The 20,763-nt window shown below is 44.3% G+C and overlaps 1 protein-coding gene across 1 annotated transcript; it reads right to left on the bottom strand.

Annotated features, from left to right (window-relative positions):
• Positions 1–316: 316 nt before the first annotated feature.
• On the bottom strand, positions 317–13,699 carry CCN3 (cellular communication network factor 3). The gene is made up of 4 exons (XM_080379496.1): positions 5,658–13,699; positions 5,100–5,351; positions 3,083–3,291; positions 317–1,105 (listed from the first exon to the last, which is right to left on the bottom strand). The coding sequence occupies exons 1-4, from the start codon at positions 6,061–6,063 to the stop codon at positions 809–811; spliced, it is 1,164 nt and encodes a 387-aa protein (XP_080235622.1). The 5' UTR covers positions 6,064–13,699; the 3' UTR covers positions 317–808.
• Positions 13,700–20,763: the final 7,064 nt, after the last annotated feature.

The following is a 20,763-nucleotide window of genomic DNA, read 5'->3' on the forward strand; positions in this document are numbered from 1 at the left end:
AATGAAGCACCATATGATACAGTTAGTATTTTAGAGGAATTTACAGAAATTTTATTTTTGCATCCAAATAGTTATATCTACAGACACACATCAGTTAGAACCAAGTTCTCCTAAGACCCTGACTTTAGTGGGTTTTGGATTAGACTGCTAGTGAAGTTACCAAAGAGAAATCTAATTACTGTCAGCTATCAATCTGCTATGCTTCAGGAAAAGAGATCTTAGCTGTATCACTGCAGTGGCTATGGGCAAACTTAATCCTCAGAGAAAGCCGGAGGTATAGACAGAAGGTATTTTATAAGACACAGGGGTGCAACACTTTCATCAGTAAGATTTTTACTGTCATCAGAAACAGAGTTTCATTAGAATGGAGAAAACCCCCACTGTTTAAGTGTTTATACGCAATACGCAAAGTGAAGTTAAGAACCTGGAAGCTTATGTGATACAGTATTATGCATTCCCCAAGGAATCTATTTACTCTTAAAGAGACCAGACTTACAGCTACTGAAACACGTGGCATGATCCCCTTAACTCAAGGAGGAAGTCTAGCTGTTCACTTCGTAATCTGTATGCCATCATCAAGAAAAAAAGAAGGCTCTGTCCAAGGTACAAAGTTTCCTTCAAGTGAATAGAAGACGTTTGTAGGGGAAAAATGTAAAATGAGGTATTTAATAAACTACAGGAAAAAAGAAAGCGCCTAGACTGTATTGAAAAACATCTTAGATATTTTACATATGCTACTGTTACATTCATTGTGGGTCAAGTTTTATATAAACTATTTATACCTTTTGCACTACCTAATTTATGCTTTTCATATTTTTGCTTCACTAGATGTCGGATCTAACGGCTGGAAGAAAGCATTGTTACTCTGAGGACAGTTGTTATGACAGACACAGGTGTTGATCAACATCACTGGCTTTTTTAGGACTTTGCCCTGAAGACAGCGGAACTCAACTTGAATTGTTTTGGTGTTGTGTGGGGTACAGCATCGCCCGTCATTGCAGAGGCCACAGTAACGAGGTTTGTATGCCTGCACACTAGTGCAGTTATTGTATTCAAAGCGAACGGCTTTCAAAGACTTCTTTGTTCGGATACATTTCTTTCCTTTCTAAAAGAAATACGAGGACACATTAGATGTATCATTGCATAAGACAGATATCAGTTAAAAAGTGACATGCAAGGATACAGGTCTACTCTGAAAACTGGAATTTGTCTTTGCTCATTCAACAGTGTTAAGACTCTACATCTACTTCGGTAGATACTTACAGGTAACTCCTACAAGATCTGTCCTTTGCAACCAGTGTGTTATTGGGCCAGTAATAAATGATAAATAATTAAAGCCCACTCTTATCATCTGAGACAAGCCAAACCAACATTCATTATCAAACTATACTCTACTGGAAAACTCAGGCTAGTGTAGTTCCATCAGAGAACCAGGAAGCCAAATGAGCAAGTTACAGGACTAGATTCAGGGGAAAACAAGAGAGCTAAAACGAACCTCAAAATAGCCCATTCTTGTGACCCAAGGCAGGATGAGCTTTATCCATGTTATTCTTAACAGATGGTTGTCTAACTTGTCCCTGGAAGTCTTCAGTGACAAGAGACTCCATGTCTGCCCCAGACAATCCTAACAATTCACTGTTCTTACTGCTTGGAAGGTTTTCACTCATGTCTTAATTTTTATGCATTCTAAACTCACGCTTTCTTGTATCTCCCACAGACCGAACAGGCTGCAATATCTGAACACAGTTATGAGAACATATCTCCGTTCTCTTGCATTCAGAAAAAGTTCAGTTCAATCTATTCTCCCCTAGCTGAACATGTTGAACATGTCTTCTAGACCTCTGATCATTCTTGTTAGTTTCCCCAACTGTTCCCAAATGTTTTATATCCTTTTCAAAACACAATAGTTAAAACCCCACAGTATATTCAGCAAAGGCTTTAGCAATGCTTTCCGACGCTCAGAACATTACATGAAGTGATAGTCCTCTCACCTAGCTACATGTTATTCTCCCTGACAGTAACACTTGCATGATGTGTAAAAGCAGCAAAAAAGTCAGCTCCCCAAGATACACATTTATTGCCATGAAGTGTCAGTGTCGGATTTGCTTTTGGAAAAAGCATCATAAACGTAAACATAAAATAAGGTTTAATTTACCCAAGAAGATTTTGCAGGATTTGACACATTCCTCTGCAGTTCCAGATGCCCAACAGACTAGAAGTCTGACATATCCATGCATGACTGGAGCAACTCTGAAGTATACATGCAGCTAGTACAATTGCATTTGTGGGAGAAGTTAGCCTGCATGAGCTGTCAAGATAGTCTGCACGTGCAATACATCTGATCTCTTTGGGATGACTCAAATTATCATAGAATAGTTGGGGTTGGAAGGGACCTTTAAAGGTCATCTGGTCCAACCACCCTGTGATGTGATTACAACTAGATCACGTTGCTCAGAACCCCGCCCAACCTGACCTTGCATGGGGCATCTACCACCATTCTGGGCAACCTGTTCCAGTGTTTCACCACCCTCATTGCAAAAAAAAATCTTCCTTGTATCTAGTCTGAATCTACCCTCTTTATTTTAAAATGATTACCCCTTTTCCTTGCCCTTTAGTAGGGCAACAGGTCTGTCCCCATCTTTCTTATAAGCCTCCTTTAGGTACTGAAAACCTGCAATAAGATCTCCCTGGAGCCTTATCTTCTCCAGGCTGAAGAACCCCAACTCTCCCAGCCTGTCTTCACAGGAGAGGTGCTCCAGCCCTCTGGTCATCTTCACAACCCTCCTCTGGACCCGCTCCAACAGGTCCACGTCCTTCTTACATTGGAGGCCCTGGAGCTGGATGCAGTACTTCAGGTGGGGTCTCACTAGAGCAGAGTAGAGGGGTAGAATCATCTCCCTTGACCTGCTGGAGGGGCAGCACATGCCAAGTCTAACGCTTACAAAAAATGCTGGGCTTGCTGCACATATACTAAAAGGTGCATTTATGTACATTTGCATCTGGAGCATTCTAGACCATAATATTGCAACCTTGGAATTACAGCCAAAGAGACTCTGCTCCCTTGCCATTCTTTGCAGCATACCTTATCAGATGCCTCTTCATTTTCACAGGGTCTTATCATGCAGAGCCGTGTCTGCTTCACCATCTCACACTGTTCATTTATGTTGGTAACACGGGTGGAAAAACCCATTCCACAGCTTTTGGAACAAGCACTCCATTCTGTTGTCTGCTCAATACAATTGGCACTTGAATCCAACACATCGATCCCAAGTGTGGCCTCTTGCCTGTAGGCTGGAGACAAAACCCCACAGAACTTTATTACAAGAAAACCTCATGCAAAAAGCCAGTATCTAAATGAGCTCTGCCATATCTGGGAAGGAACACGTAAGACAAGAGAAGGTCCAAAACACATGCTTTTGACAGGATTTAGGAATTTTAAAAGTTGCCTTTTTATGAGCTCCCTACATCTAAAACCAGAAAGGTGCCTATCAGTGTAATCAGCAAAGCATTTAGATTTGGTTCACTCAAGTCCACAGCTGGAAGAATTATTGCCAATTTTTCAGCCGGTTTAGAACTCGGATCGACTCTTTATTCTCCACTCTTTACAATGGAAATACATCACAAATCTGTTTTAAAGATATGTCATGGAAGTATTTGTATTAGATATGATTTGAGAGAGGCCGAATGTTTTATCTAAACTAATAAACAGCATGGAAGTAAAGGCCTTTACCCTGAGAGTCATAAAGTCACCCAGTCTTGTCAATTATTGACAGATTAAAGCCAGTGTGATGGTGGGGAGGGAGGAAGTAAGCGATTTCCAGGAGTTATCACAGCTACTCAAAGCTATAGGCAACTCTGATCGTTGTCCTGCCCCCATGGCAGCGTTAAGCTGTATTATGCAAATATTGTAAAGTGTAGCGTTTGGTTTCACCGTTACCACAGGAGTAAACAGAATGAGGCAACACGACTGAGCTATCAATCGCAGCTCTTGCTGTTAACCTCCTTTACAACAGCATTTCTGCCTTTTACATGGTAAAGCTCCAAAAAGGTGGCCTCCAAAGAAAGATGGCCATTGCTAGAAAGAATGCAAATAATCCATCTGTAGGCATTTTACGGATTAGCCCGTCAATGCCAGACAAATCAAAGAAAAGGAAAAGACAGTAGAAAGGTGGCAAGCTTTTTGTTTAGACTTTATGTGCCTTAGAACTGACACTTCATAGCACTCTGAAAAGCTGTTAGAGCTTTTCTTCCTGGATCCTTCCTTACTTGTTTTTCAAATGGATTAGCTGAGTTTCAGCATAACTAACTGCTTAAGACCACAAAGAGCAGTGACTGGAAGAGAATGCAGTGTCCTCAACTCTCAGTAAAAGTAGCTTATGAAAATTCATGTTGAACTACTAGACTAATTTAAAGGGGATGGAGACATAATTCCCTAAGAAACAGGGGGAAAATATTACGTATTTTGTTTCAATCACAAAAGCACTTTATGAGTTCTGCGTTTTGGAATGGGATGTATTTTTTTCAGATCCATGCACTGTGTTTATAACCACTCTTCTCCAAGTACTTTGTAATGCTTTTAATGCCAATAATAATGATGAGAGCTCGAGTACAGACAGGCAGGAATTTGTTGGCATTTTAGCTACCATACCGACCACTTTCTAATAGCGGGGGAATTTAGGGGGAAAAAAAAAGTCTCTTGTAGACTAAGCTGTTAAATAGTATTTATGATGTAATGTGTTCTTGCAGAGCAACTAGCAGGACTGCAGCTTTGATTTTGGTGGTGGTGGGGAAACGTTTGGAGGCTTGCCCCTGGTTTATCCCACTCACAGAACTACCCTGTACCAGATAAAGAGCAAGTTCAGATTTGGGAACTATCTCAAGTTAACTGCCTTTGAATTCATCCTTTGAATATCTTTTCTTTTACCTGTTGAGCTCTGCCTTTACTCACAACCACTGGTATACTTACTAGTGACTCTAAACGAGGAAAAAAATGACCAAACAAACAAGCGTGTCTTAAATTTGGCAACCTCATGGGTATTTCCAGTATGGTATCACCTCCTCCTCACACTGACTGTGCTAATTAGTTTTAGTTTCCTCACCAGCCATAGCAAAACCTCCCAAAATCACTTCATCTGTCGGGTCGCAGATCCACTTCTCACAGCACTCTCCAGGGACTTCAACTTTCCTGGGGAAAGGGCAGTCGGGGCCGGGGAGCAGCAGGTCCAGGTTGCAGCGGGGCAGGCAGCCGATCTGTCCGTCTCGGCAGGTGCACTGGTACTTGCAGCTGGGCTGGAACGTCTCCCCGTTGCGATAAATCATCCCGTCGAACACGCAGTTGTCTCCCTCCAGCACTAGCGGGAAAAGCGGAGGCGATTTCCCTGAGGCAGAGGGCACCCGGCGCCCGCTCCCGACGCGCCGCGGCAGGCGGCCCTGCCGGCCCTGGGCGGCCGCTCCCCGCACCCCGCACCCCGCCCGCGGCAGCCCCGGCCCGCAGCCCCGGGGCCCCGACGCGTCCCCTGAGGGAAGGGGGCGCGCAGCCGGGCAGCGGCACCCCGGGGCACCGCGGCGGGCCCCCAGGGTCTCCCCGCCGCCCCGGGGAGGGCGCCGGCCTCGCAGCCCCGGCGGCCGCGGCCCCCGCCCCCCCGCCGCCAGCCTACCCATGCAGATGCCGGCGGCCCCGCCGCCGTCCTCGGGGCCGCGGTCGCAGTAGAGGCCGCTGCTCTCGTCGCAGGGCAGCAGCGGGGAGCAGCTCTCGCCGCGCTGCCGGGCGCACACCAGGCAGCAGGAGCAGCCGTCCAGCACGGCGGGCACCCCCGGAGCGCAGCGCGGCGGCTCGGCCGGGCAGCGCCCGCCGCAGGGCCGGGGACACGCCGGCTCCCGGCCGCTCACCTGCGGGGACAAAACGGCCCGGAGGGCCGGGTCACGGGAGGGCCGGCCCGGCCGCCGGCTCCCCCTACCCGCCGGCCCCGCCGGGCGCCCCGCACTTGCCTCGCTCAGCCGGAGGAGGAGGAGGAGGAGGAGGAGGAGCAGGGCTGGCAGGCCCTGCCCGCCGCCCGTCGCCATGGTCCCGGCCGCCGCCTCCCCGCCGCACCGCTCGGCTCTGCCGGCAGAGCCATTGCAGCCGCTTATATAGAGGCCGTCGGGGACCCCCCTCCACCGCCGCCCCCCCGTCCCGCGGCGGGCAGAGCGGGCCGGAGGCGGGGAGCTGGAGCCGGGCCGGGCGCTGCGCGCCCCCTGCTCCTCCCGCCACCTGCTCCGGCGGCGCCGAGCCGCTGCTCCAGCCCCGCCGGGCCCGCACCCGGGCGGGAGCCCGCACCCGGGGGCGCTCCCTGGTGAGGGGGCCGGAGCCCCGCGGGCACCGCCGGGCCGGCGCCTGAGGCGCGGGGCTGCCCCGGGCCAGGGCTGCCAACTTCAACCCGCCCCCCATAACCAGCCCTGTTCGCGTCTCCCACATGAGCTGTGCTGCCGGTAGTAGATTGTAGGGAAGCCTCTGCTGTTGGGGGGCTACGCCGTGGTCTCTGTCACAACCGATATGGCTGGGCAGCGCTCGGTGGCTGCGACCCGCTCCCAGAGCACAAGCTCCTCTCAGGGCTACACGGCTTCTGGCCCTGGTGTGAGGCCTCGAGCTTTGTGGGCACTACAGAGACGGCAAATGGACCCCGTGAAGACAAGGAGCTGTGGGGGTGATGTGTGCTCCCCGGTAAACTCTTCGGTTTCAGGTCACGGGCACTGTTTGTCACCAGAGGGGTTTGAGTATATCGGCTGGTGGGAGACAGCAGTTGTCCAGGGAGCCCTCCATGTTCTGTGCAACACGATGAGTTGGAGCGGTAACAGGCTCCCCAGTGCCCGCCTGACGTGTGCAGCCGTGGGAGATGCAGAGCCGACATGTCAGGCCTCAGGAATGCTTGGGCGAAGTAGCTCCAGTGCTCTGTGCTGTGCAGTTATTTTAGTGCATGCAGAACAGATTCAGGCCAAGCGTAAGGGAGGCTAAATCTGTTAACGGGTTTTGCTTGTCAGGAATTGCCTTCTGCCCAAGGCAGGCCTTCTTGGGTCTTGCTGGCGTGCAGATATTCTCTACCTCTGGTTGTCTGGGGCAGATAATATGCACTGGATTCTGTTGTGGCTTGTTAAAGAGAAAATATTTGAAAAATAAACAAAAGTTGTAGACAGACTAGTGAAAACAAGAGGTCTTTTAAGCTTAAGACATGACACAAGTGGTACTCATGAATTTACAAAGCTGCTATAGCTCTATGCCAAAGCAATACTCAGCACAAAAACAGAAATCGCCAGATACAAGTTTTGTTTTGGACAAAAGTCACCATTCCTTTCTTGATGCTGTGTGGCAACAGCGGGGTTTCTGGAGAAGCCTGTCGTTCTGGGGAAAGCAGACTTCACTGGTGCAGAAACACATAATCTCTTGTCACATATTGGCCTTTTGCTTTCTCCTTCGCAAGACAGCGGGACCAGACAAGGGGAACACTGGGTTGCTCAAACCTTATTAGCAGTTTGGACATGGGTTTGAGGTTATTTCAGTCATCCACTACCTTACAAATGATTTCACCTTCCTAATCTCCATTTTTTTTTTCTCCCCTTGCTGCTTTGCCTCTTGCCTCCGGTTTAGGCAGTCAGCACAAAGCTGGTTTTTACTGTACCTTGCTTATGAACAGAATGACCAATGCTCTTGGCCAGGCATGAACGTTTGCTGTTCCTATAGCTACATAGAGAAGCATGGCTGTTGTTACAGTTTTCCCAGAAGCAGGTCTGTAAACCAGAGAGGCACATAGAAGATCTGTTTTTGTTTGTCCCTCTGTATGTGAATCTGATGAGGTTTTTAGTGCTGATAATCATTCACAGCCACTGAAAATTACCTTAGCATACCACTCTTACATGTCTTCTGGTCTACAAAAAAGGTTTTACCACATAAAACTGCACAGAGAATCAAAGAAATGAAAATAATATTTGCCAGTGTACTTAATTTGAAAAAAAACCAAACCCCACCAACTTTTAATTGCATTTAATAAATTTATTAAGGCCCCTTTGTTTATAAAATACCAGTTTTGAAAATAAGGTGATAGGACCAAACACCTTTTCCCAGACATTTCATTCCCTCCAAAGAGTGCGTAATTTGGAGTCCACTGGAACTACCAGTTCTAGGATACTGTTTCACCTTCCTAACAGTGAAAGTTTTTGTTTGTACTTGTTTCACAACGTTTTTGAGTGACATACTTTTCTTACCATATGAAAGTACCCTTTATTACTCCTCACAGAATAAAGAACGATCAGCTGGAGAGATTTCATGGTGGCTCAGCTGGCAATGAATAGCTTTTATTGATGATATAAAATTAGTAGGTACAAATAAATATTTTAGATTCTCTGGGTTTGCTTTTTTAAAGGAGTGACTTAATATTTGGGCCACCGCCTTGGCTCTAGATGTTGCAAAGAGTAATCCCTCCTAATATGTAAAGAAATTAACCTCTGCTCTTCACTCTGCAGGGAGACACAGTCAGAAAGTAGTGTAGAGAGGTATAAATTCAGGAACAGAGTCCGGCAGCAGAGCAGATTAAGAATATACTTAAGGGCTTTCCTGCACCAGGGTCACAGGCAAGGAAAGCGTTTTGTGGTACGCAGCAAGAGGAAAACAGGTCATTAATCTGTAATTTCTGACCCGTAGGGACATAACCTGTCTAAGTATGTAAAATGCTAACTAGGGGCTGTGGAGGAGATCAGACACTGTTCTCTAATCTTAGCTTTAAAATTCATCTTTGAATTGGCTATGAATGCTTAAGAAAGCCAGGTAATCTGTCTCATGCTGCACTTAAACATTGTCAAGGCACAAAGTGCTTTTCAGATATCTTTTCTTTCTGGAAGGGATGCAGCTTTGTACTTACTGCAGAGAGTGTATACCCAAAGTCAGCATCAGCTGGTATGAGCTCCTGCATAGGCCAGTACCAGCCTTTATACTCAAAGATTTCTCACTCTGGATTTCCATAAGTCTGCCTTGGGCTAAATCTCTGGCATGGTTGTCTGGAAACGATCTTTATTCAGATCCTTACCTCCATAGAGCTAATAACCCTAAATGTGTCACTTCTGTGACATCCTGTTTACTTCCACACCACCAGACAGGTTATGTATGTTTCACCACCAAAATGCTGAAAGAAGCTCTATCTAAAAGACTGGAAGCAGAGGTTACAAATGAAACTGGCTTAATTCTTGGAGGGTTTCTTGTTGTTGATCCTGTTCTTATCCAGAGGTGTTTATGTGTGTATCAAGCATTACAAAAATTCTAGCATTCATGGTAGCACCCCTCTGTTTAAAGCCAGCCTCCTGTCCAGCCTCCTGTGAAGGCCACTGCTTCACAACAAGCAGCCCAGCAGAATTCTCTTCCATTCTGTGTGTATGGCAAGTGCACAATTTTTAGAGATCAAAATTGTCATAAATATCACATCCTTCTCTTTCTCTTTCTGCTCTTTTGTCCTACCGTTTTTTACTGATACAAATGTAAAGTGAATGATTCATCCCTTGCCATCCACTGTCTTATAAATTTATGCCCTCTTGGTAGTCTGCCTCACAAATTGCAATATTTTTCTTGAAAGTATTCTATGTTGGGATTTTTAGCTAGCCCTTCTTAGCCTAGTGACAGCTGTAAATTCCTGACATCTTTCAGGGGGACTGTTGCATACGACCTAAATATGAAACAAACAAAAATTAAATAAACACCCCAGTAAATTCATAATTTCAGTGATGTTACTGGCTTTCTGTACACACTGACATATCAATAGCAAGCCATCAGACTTGCTAACAAACTGTACTTGTTCCTCCCTCAACATACGGTATCAGCATAAGAGGTTCTTCAGCCACAGATGAAATGGCTATAACTAAAACAGTCCTGTCTGTCTGAGCTGGTAGAGCTGCTGGAAGAAGATTTGCAAAATGTCAATCATGTCGCTCACTTGAATGACCGGGTATATAAACTAATATTTAGGATCATCCTGATGGTCATTCTCATCTAGCCAGAGCCATTCAAAACAACCCTCCCCGACTACAGTGTGCTTTGAGGTATGTACCACAGTCATTATGGTTCAGAAGATATCTGTCTGAGGTTCAAGTGGACTCTACTACATTTCTCTGTGCTTATATGACTAGTCTATAAGGACTGTGGAGTTTTGAAGTTGCTCTTTGACTTCAGGAGGTTTTAGCCCTCTGCCTCAACTTCTATACATGCTACAGGAGCTATTCTAGACATGAACAGTTAACTGGGCTTTTGAGTTCATCCTCAACATTTAGGACTTTAATATTGGTGAATGGTGTGATTAATCTTGAAAATGGTACCTGAACTACAAATATGAGACTCAGATGCTGGTGATATTACATCTGATGTCAGTTTTAATGAACTGGTTTTCTTTTCATTGAGCTACTGAGAAAAGATAAGAAGATTGTTTCCTGTGAAGATCTATGCAAATTCATGAATGGTCCCAGCAGCTTCGGATTAAGACTTAAGTGTTTCATGTTCATAGTAGGATGCCTGTTCCCATCAGGCAGCAGAATTGTGTTCCTAGAAGACGTTCTATATTTTGATGTATATATCCTTTTCAGCATGATCAAGTGGATAGCATCAATACCCAGAAGATACCCTAAAGTACCCCACTAGAAAGATTCTGAGAAGGAAAATGGTTCTGAACCAAAAAAGACTGGTCCGCTTGAACGTCATCAAAGGAGCGACAGTAGTTCACCATAAGTAAGGCAATCTCTTTCTGAAAAGATCTGTTCATGCTGAGACAGTTTACTGGTAATCCTGTTGCGTATACCACAATAGGGATGATGAAGATATTTCTGGCCATTGAAGATCAATATGGTTATGTATGATTTTGCTGAGTAAACCAGGGCATGGAATTTTCCCCGCTAGTGCATGTACTGAATCCAATGGCTTCTCTTTTCATTCTGATTCAGCTGAAAGATGGATGTTCCAAGAAAACAGAGGACTTGTTCAGTGATTAACATGGTTAACTGTGTCATTATTTTAAGTAGGATGTGTGTTAAGGTGTGATTAGTTTTTAATGACAATATTATCAGAATTGATTCCCCAGACTTAATCATGGTTGTGTTTTTGAGTTGACATTAAAAAACAATTATCCTTTCGCCTATAGAAGAATTCTACTACTTTTTGTTTTGTACAGTGTTTCATGCGGTGTTTTCATAGAATCACAGAATGGTTTGGGTTGGAAGGGACCTTAAAGCTCATCTAATTCTTACCCCGCTGCAATGGGCAAGGACACCTTCCACTAGACCAGGCTGCTCAAAGCCCCATCCAGCCTGGCCTTGAACACTTCCAGGGATGGGGCATCCACAGCTTCTCTGGGCAACCTGTGCCAGTGTCTCAGCACCCTCATATTGAAGAATTTCTTCCTAGTATCTAATCTAAATCTACGCTCGTTTATTTTAAAACCATCACCTCTTGCCCATCGCTACAGGCCCTACTAAATAGTCCCTCCCCGTCTTTCTTATAACCCTTCTTTAAGTATTGAAAGGCCACTATAATGTCTCCCCAGAGATTCTCTTCTTCAGGCTGAACAACCCTGACCCTCCCAGCCTGTCTTCATAGGAGAGGTGCTCCAGCCCTCTGGTCATCTTCGTGGCCCTCCTCTGTCCTCCAGCAGATCCATCTCATTCTTAAGCTGGGGGCCCCAGAGCTGAATGCAGTACTCCAGTGAGGTCTCACTAAAGTGGAGTAAAGGGGGAGCATCACCTCCCTCGACCTGCTGACCACGCTTCTTGTGATGCAGCCCAGGATATAGTTGGCTTCCTGGGCTGCAGGTGCACATTGCTGGGTGATGCTGAGATTCTTGCCCACCAACATCCCCAAGTCCTTGTCCTCAGGGCTGCTCTCAATCCTTTCTCCACCCAGCCTGTATTGATACTGGGTGTTGCCCTGACCCAGGTGCAGGATCTTGCACTTGGCCTTGTTGAAGTTCATGAGGTTTGCATGGACCCACCTCTCAAACCTGCCAAGGTCCCTCTGGATGGCATCCCTTCCTTCCAGTGTGTCCACTGCACCACTCAGCTTGGTGTCATCAGCAAGCTTGCTGATGGTGCACTCAATCCTACTGTCCATGTTGCCGACAAAGATGTTAAACAACACCGGTCCCAAAACCAGCCACTGAGGAATGCCACTCATTACAGTTATCCACTTGGACATGGAGCTGTTGACCACAACTCTTAGAGTGCAACCATCCACCCTGCTCCTTATCCACTGAGTGGTCCACCCATCAAATCCATGTCTCTCCAGTATAGAGACAAGGATATCATCCAGGACAGTGTCAAATCTTTGCACAGGTCTGAGTAGATGATGTCAGTTGCTTCTCCCTTATCCACCAGCACTGTAACCCCATCATGGGAGGCCACCAGATTTGTCAGGCACAATTTACCCTTAATGTCACCAATCACCTTCTTATTTTCCATGTGACTTAGCATAGTTTCCAGGAGGATCTGCTCCATGATCTTGCCAGGAACAGAGGTGAGACTGACTGGCCTCGTAGTTCCCTGGATCTTCCTTTTTTTCCCTTTTTAAAAATGGGGGTTATGCTTCCCCTTTCCCAGTCAGTGGGAACTTCACCAGACTACCACAACCTCTCAAATATGATGGACAGTGGCTTAGCCACTTCATCCACCAGTTCCCTTGGGACCTATGGATGCATCTCATCAGATCCCATGGACTTGTGCATCTTCAGGTCCTTAGGTGGTCTTGAATTTGATCTCCTACAGCGGGCAGTTCTTCATTCTCCCAGTCCCTGCCTTTGCCTTCTGTGACTTGGGTGGTATGGCTGGAGCACTTGCTGGTGAAGATTGTTCAGTACTTCAACCTTCTCTATATCCTGTATAATCAGGTCTCCTGTTTCCTTCCAGAGAGGCCCACATTTTCGCTAGTCTTCCTTTTATCATCAATGTACATATAGAAGAATTTTCTTGTTGCCCTCGATGTCCCTGGCCAGCTCTAATTCTATCAGGGCTTTAATTTTCCTAACCTGACCCCTGTCTGTTCAGACAATTTCTCTGTATTCCTCCCAGGTTACCTGTCCTTGATTCCACCCTCTGTAGGCTTCCTTTTTGTGTTTGCATTTGTCCAGGAACTCCTTGTTCATCCATGCAGGCCTCTTGGTGGTTTTGCCCAACTTTCTCTTTGTTGGGATGTTGGGATGCCTCGCTCTTGAGCTTGGAGGAGGTGATCCTTGAATCTTAACGAGCTTTCTTGGGCCCCTCTTCCCTGCAGGGCATTATCCGATGGTTCTCTACCAAGCAGATACATGAGGAGGCCAAAGTCTGCTCTCCCGAAGTGCAGGGTAGCGATCTTGCTGTAAGCCCTCCTCACTGCCCTAAGGATCCCATGACTCCACCATGTCATGGTCACTGCAGCAATTCCCCAGCAGCCCCTCCTTGTTGGTGGGAACAAGGTCCAGCATGGCACCTCTCCTCATTGTCTCCTCTATCACTTGGAGAAGGATGTTGTCATCAACATATTCCAGGAACCTCCTGGATTGCTTATGCCCTGCTGTGTTGTCCCTCCAACAGATATTGGGGTGGCTGAAGTTCCCTATTAGGACCAGGGGCTTGTGAACATGAGCCTGCCCTATCTGCCCACAGAAGGCCTCCTCTGCATTGTCTTCCTGGTTGGGTGGCCTGTAGCAGGTCCCCACTGTAATGTCACCTGTCCCTGCCCTCCCTTTAATCCTGACCTATAAGCTCTTGGTCACCTCCTCATCCATCCCCATGCAGAGCTCCATGCACTCCAGCTGGTCATTAACAGAGAGGGTTACACCCCCCCCTCGTGTCCCCTGCCTGTCCTTCCTAAAGAGCCTGTATCCTTCCATTCCAACACTTCAGTCATGGGAACCATCCCACCACATCTTCAGTATGCCAGTAAAATCATAGCCCTGCTGGCATCCGTGTCTCTGACTCCTCTTGTTTTACAGTTCCATTGAGCCTATGCAATGATGCCATCAGTTTTGCAATACTTAGGAGTTGTGCAAGTGACAGTGTTTTGGATTTTACTTTTTTTTGAGATATGCCTTCTATGTCATCCAAAAAAGAACAGTTTTGGCAAATTAGAAATTTGGAAAAAATGTGTTGGAAGCAAAATATTTTAGAGGTTTTTGTAAAAAATCTTTTCACATACAATTGAAGAAAACTTTGGAATGAAATAACATATCATTTTAAATTGAAACATTGTTCAGAAAATTTCAAAACTAATTATGTGGGTATGGGGAATTGCATCATTACCTTTAATATGGACAATTCTATGCACTCAAAAGGAATTAATAAAATTTTCCAGTGTATTCCAATCTGCATGTACCACCAAAAAATTTCCATCAGTTTCTTTCCTTCTGACCTATTTCAGCTACAGAGCCTGCTGGGAATACTTTTAGCACAAGTCACCAGGTGGTAACTATGTATGGCTTTGTTCTTTTGGGGAACATAAGAGAAAGTGTAGGTTTTAAGAAAGCTTCTATTATTATTTTCTCATTTACAAGTGGTTCTAATGTTAAAATGCTATGGTGCACAGCAAGAAAATTCGCTCTTTGTAATCAGAAGAGTGTAGGTGGAAGTGTTTGCTGTGTTTTCATGCAGACCAAGATTTGAAGAAGAGAGCCAAGAAGCACAAACATGGTATCCATACTGTTACAAGTAGTGCAAATAGTAGGGTAGGAATGGCTCGTGTCCACACTGCTCAAGGCTGTCATTCTTTAGAGCACTTATTCTGTACACACTAACTAGTTTTTAATTGTTCACCCCTGGGAATTCTCTGTATCCTTATGGCCAGAAAACATAACTATTATTTTGGGGTGGGCGGGATGACTAAACAAAGTGCTTGAAGTAATTTGAGGGCTGTGCTGCAGCCCTCTAAAGTGATGGTTTTATACAAGGAATCTGAAGTGGGTGTTGCCGTGGGATCTGGTATGGGTGCCTGCTCGTGTTCAGGATGGCAGCACGTTCTGTTGTGCTGATTTCTACTGTGTTGGGAAGCAAAGAGATGAGACGTGCCAGAAAAGGGCCATTAATATTTGATCTCAAAAGAAATGAAATAGTCTTTATTTGCATATTTAATTTTATTTTGAAGTTTATTAACCCTAATTATATATTTTATAATTATATATATAATAATATATAATTATAATTTTGTTTTATACCTGAAATAATATATAATTATGTTTTATACCTGAAATTACCAGACTGACATTATTGAGAATCTGAGTTGGATTCATTTTACTGCGAAAGATGAGAATGAATAAACAGAATTGGAGAAATTTTCCTTATTCAGGGAGTGAAACTCATCTTGGTGCAGAGAGACAATAAGGTCCTTGAGGAACGTATCCCCTAATTTCTATTTTGAGTACTTCAGTAAGAGATACATGGACAGGTCACGTGGAATAAATATATGGGGGTTTTGGCTCTTCCTGGATGAAACAGCTATTAAAGGATTACTTCTCGGATTGCTTTTGAGAATAAGAATACCTGCATGAATAAAGGCTGGAGGAAGAGGCTGGCAATTTGAAGAGCCTAATGGTGGTAAAATGGATGTTCTGCAGTCAGAAAGTTAGTTCAGCAGAGTGGAGGTTCCTCAGCTTTTTTTTCTTCTCTAAAGAATAACCCTTCAGGATATGTCTGAGAGAAAAGGGTCTGGCTAATGAAATTGTAGTTCAGCTAATTGAGAGTCCCTGATGTTTCCAATAAGTGTTGTTACCAAATGGCATGATTTAGGACTGTCCTTTGTGCCTGTTTCCCATATCCTCTTTGGTCTCTGCCAAGTGCTGAATAATCTGGCCATAAGTAATGAAAACATACTTTATAGTTTTCATTTCATTTTCCAATATGCTTTTGTCATATTCTTTTGCAGCCATAACTGAAAAAGAAAAAGCTTGGGAGAATAAACACAAATTTGCAGTGTGTCCTGGGAATGAGCAGTTCCAGAGGTTTTGAATTGGGAGAGATCTGAAATAGAAACTGTAAACTACTGAGAATGAGAAGCAAGCAAAACAAATGAAGTACAATTGAATTGAACCCTTTTTGCTTGAGCACTTTTATAATCTCTGTTGTTGCTTTGTGCCACAGCGTAGAGGCAGTCTCAGAAGTAATTATCCTCATTTAAGGTTTTAAAGGTTAAAAACTAGCTTTTGCTCACAGAGCAAATGACTAGCCAGTAAAGACAGAGGAGTACAAGAGTAAGGTGATCCCTACAGAGGAATACTCCATAACAAGCTCTGGCCCATTGAGCAGCAGGCGCATCCTGTGAGGCGGGAGAAGGGCAGGGACACTGAGTACACGTAAAGCAGGTTGTATCAGGGACACGTCTGGCATGAGGTGTTCCTTCTTCTAGCTGGAATAATTTTGAAGACCATGCATTTCAGTTCAGATATGTGATTTTGAGCATCTATCATTTATCTCAGTCAGTAATACATCTCCGTTTTCTCCATCATCTGTTCTGAGTTCCTGCATTGTCTGCGAGTTACACATTTGGGTCTGGCAAGCTGGATGCCCTTCCAGGGAACAATTCCCATCCATAGTTCCTGGACCGATTGTCTGTTCTTCCCAAAATCTCCTTGCTGTTTCCGTAAGTCATGGCTTAAAAATACTCATAAGGAAACACTGAAATTTTGGTCTCGTTGTCATAGCCAAGCCTTTACTTGCTGGCACTCCAAGGCAGATTTTTTTTCTCCTTTAGACAGCCATATGATATCAGCAGAGCATACCATCTAACTGCATGTACTGCTCCTTGCCAAAGGAAACACTGAACTGAGCTTCACCCACCCAGAGGAGTCACAGAGTCAGAGCACTTTATCAGCCATCCAGCAAAGAAATCGAAGACATGAGAGATGGAAGAAACAATTGGTCATCTAATCTCTTTTTCTGTTTTTGCCGATCTAGTTGCCAGGGAGATAGATACTGTATTAAAAGGAGTGGTCCACATATTTGCTTCACTTATAAGCTGCCTCATTGTAAAAACAGCATTTAAAAATAGTTTAAAAATACTTGTGGACTGAAAATGTTACTGTGTCATTGTTTAGCCAAGCTCAAATAATTTAATACTTTCAATATTCCTTGTAAATGATCTGTTCAGGCTTTCTTCTGTGTTTCTCTAAATTCTATCCAGGTTTTCCTACTGAAATCCATAGAGGAGAAAAAGTCTATTCAGACCAGCATGCCATTTTCTCTAAACCAAAGTCAGGGGCTTGTTTATAGAGAGTGCTTTAACACAGTTCATTCCCTTTTCCCATTTTCCTTTCTTTGGTCCCTCTAAAAAGCTTCCAGGACAGACTCCCTCTATTTTCCCTTTTGTGGAAATGGAAGCTAGATATGAATTCAAATAACATTTTTTTCCACATGCTTTCTCCTTGGAACACATGCTTGCTGATACGTATGCCTCTAAACTGAAAATAAACTCAGTGCAAGTATTCGCTGAGATTAGCATGACGTTCACTTGCTCTGTAAACATCACCAAATTCAAGGAATGGACCGAAAACACACAGGTCTATGGGTAAAATGTAAGATTACTTTTCAGTCGTGTCTTCTGTCATGGTTTAACCCCAGCCAGCAACCAAGCACCACTCAGCCACTTGCTCAATCCGCCTCACCCAAAGGGATGGGGAAGAGAATTGGAAAAAGAATGTAAAACTCAAGGGTTGAGATAAGAATGATTTAATAGGTAAAGCAAAAGCTGTGCACGCAAGCAAAGCAAAACAAGGAATTCATTCACCGCTTCCCATGGGCAGGCAGGTGTTCAGCCATCCCCAGGACAGCCGGGCTCCATCACGCATAATGGTTACTCAGGAAGACAAATGCCATCGTGCCAAATGTCCCCCCCTTCCTTCTTCCCTCAGTTTACATACTCACCATGATGTCATATAGTAAGGAACACCTCTTGGCTAGTTCGGGTCACCTGTCCTGGCCGTGTCCCCTCCCAGTTTCCCATGCTCCCCCAGCCCTCTTGCTGGCAGGGCCTAAGAAACTGAAAAGTCCTTGATTTAGTATAAACATCACCCAGCAACAACTAAAACCATCAGTGTCTTACCAACATTGTTCTCACACCAAATCCAAACCACAGCACTGCACCAGCTGCTGAGAAGAAAATTAACTCTGTCCCAGCTGAAACCAGAAGAGATTTGGGAGGGGTGCAGGAGGTCCTGGAAGAGAAGTGCTCCTGCTCCATAGGAAAGGGAAGCTCCATTCCTGGCTAGGGCTCACCCTGATAGCATGTACCATGCACCATTACAGCTTGTGCAGCTGTGGGGCAGTTGCAAAGAGGATTGTGTAACTACCAGCGGAAAATTTCAACCCAGCTGGTTATTTTGTAAGTTCAGTTGTAGAGGTGATGTGACAAGAAGCTCCAGGGGAGTGTTTCTAGCTGCAGATTGCTGCTTCTGCCAGAGCCAGAGAGAGTACTGGAGGGAATTCACCAAATGGTAGGACTGGAGAGGTGACAGCCATCTGATCTGGCACATAATGCTGGGTCTTGTGAGAATTTAGCAACTTCTTCCATCCTTGAAAGAAACTAATATCCTAACAGACTAAGTGCTAGACACACAAAACTGTTTCAGGACACTACAACCTCAACATTTTTGCAGAGGCACATGGAGTAAGATGTAACACTTCTGAAATTGAACAACATCCCATTTGCTTAATGAGTTTTTAAAAATCAAATGTTAAGCGAATATGAATGTGAAATTTTCTAGATTATTACTGCACATAGAGGTAAATTTTGTAATGTGCTGGAAGTGTTACCAGCTATTATCTTGTGAGAGTCTGCACAGCTGAGGAAGTAGATTGAAAAGCATTCCTGATAGTGTAGTAAATGATTTCATTACTGACATTCACATTACCTCCTGCTTCATGAGTTTTGAACATTCATGTTGACAAGAAAATTTACAGAAGGCTGGAGCACCCTGCATTAGTATTCATATGCGTTTGTATTCATGGGCATTTGCACGATAAATGTATCTTCCTGCCACATTGCAAAGTTCTTTTGACTAGTCCTGCAAAATACAAAACAATTGTAACTTTTATGGTGATGTGCAAACAATACTTCAGAAACTGCAGGACAGGAGTCTCACTGTGAATTTCAGTGATTGGCTGTTTAATGCCCAGATTATCACTAAATCTAGAATGCAAGCAAAGAAAGGAGGAAATCTCCAAATAAATGTTAGTAAGACAGTAATCTGATAACCTCGTACATCTGTAATAGGTGAGACTGGGTTGAAGATGTTAGATGCATGACGAGTACTGCATTGGACATCCTGCGGCAGTTTTGTTGGAAGAAATTAGGAACTCTAAAGTGTAGACGGTGTCATGAGATCGAAGAACAGAAAATCATACCCTATAGATCAAATCAGATGGTCAGCAACTGCTTTCTGTACCTTCCCACTGCCACAATGAAATAGCAATTCAGAACTCAATCCACAGGGATGTGGTCATATATCTGAAGGAAGATTTCCTTCAAAAAAGGAAAAGTGTGGAACTTCAGATCCACTAATGGATGATACTGTTTGTCCTTAATATCTATTGACTTTGGTGAACGATGGCTCTCCAACAAACATAAATCTAGATAAAAGCTGAAATATTACAACAGCTGCAAGAGTGAAAAGTGAGAGATGATGATGTGAGGGAATTGTACTCGGATGCAGCAGAGAACAGGGTACGTTCACAACTGATAGGTTTCAATATGTGAAACCTTTATGAGGAGCAAGTGTAGCCGCTACTATTAGGTGCTACCATAGCGTAGCACCAGCATGCTGTGAACACGAATGACCAGGAGTTAAGAAACCTGCCTAGTGAGGAAGACTGAAACATTTGGTCAACAAATAGCCATTCACTTGTTTGTTTAATGAAAGGAAAAAGCACCTTCTTCCAGGCTGCTTGCCATCCGTGCACAACTGGATTTTCCTGTGCAGCAATCTAAAAGAAATAGGGGGAGGTAGGAAAGGAGGATAGTAAAGCATAGCAGAGCTGTGTTCTGATCTGTTTCCTTCCATCTGATTGCTCTGCTCTCTAATCTCTGCGGCAGCTCATGTAGGTGTTAACAAGACTGGCAAAGGCTGTTGGTGTGCCCTGCCTACTGACACCCATTCATCCTTTAGTACCAATGCCAGGCAATTATAAATGGCTGTAAAGTTCTTGTAGTTCATAAAAATTTCCAGAAATATTTGCTTCAGTACAGCTTTTCAGTTAAAATGCTGTGCAGACAGCAGGATAGGTATGTGAAATCCGTGGCTACAGAAGTATGCTTTAAAGTCTCTAGGCCGCAAGTTTGTTCCTCTTGCCAAGAAGAGAGGAAAAATTGTATCAACTGGAAACAGAAATAAAAGGAGGTCAGGGACAAACCAGGAGAAAGGAAAAGAGAAGCTACAGCAATACAGGCAAAAAAAAGAGGCATATATTATATTAATAATGCAACTTTCTAATCAGTTGTTATGACATTCAAACCTTATCTCCAAAAACAGTCATGACAAAACTGGAGGCTAATTTTGGGATCTTGGCAAGTTCAGTAAAGCAGATTTTAAACATTAGTGTTTGGCAGAAGCAATTAACGGATATGGTATGTATGATAGTTATTAATTAATAACCATGTTATATTTTTTGTTTTAGATGTTATTATAGATTCCTAGAATACTATGTGGTAGGCACAACACAGATACAGAAAAAGACACAATCCCTGATCCTGACAGCTTTGAACCTAAATAAAGTTAACAAGCTTATTTAATCGTAAGAATGTATGGATAT

The sequence above is a fragment of the Falco punctatus genome (genome assembly GCF_963210335.1).
Source record: "Falco punctatus genome assembly, chromosome: 3".
Taxonomy (NCBI): Eukaryota; Metazoa; Chordata; class Aves; order Falconiformes; family Falconidae; genus Falco; species Falco punctatus.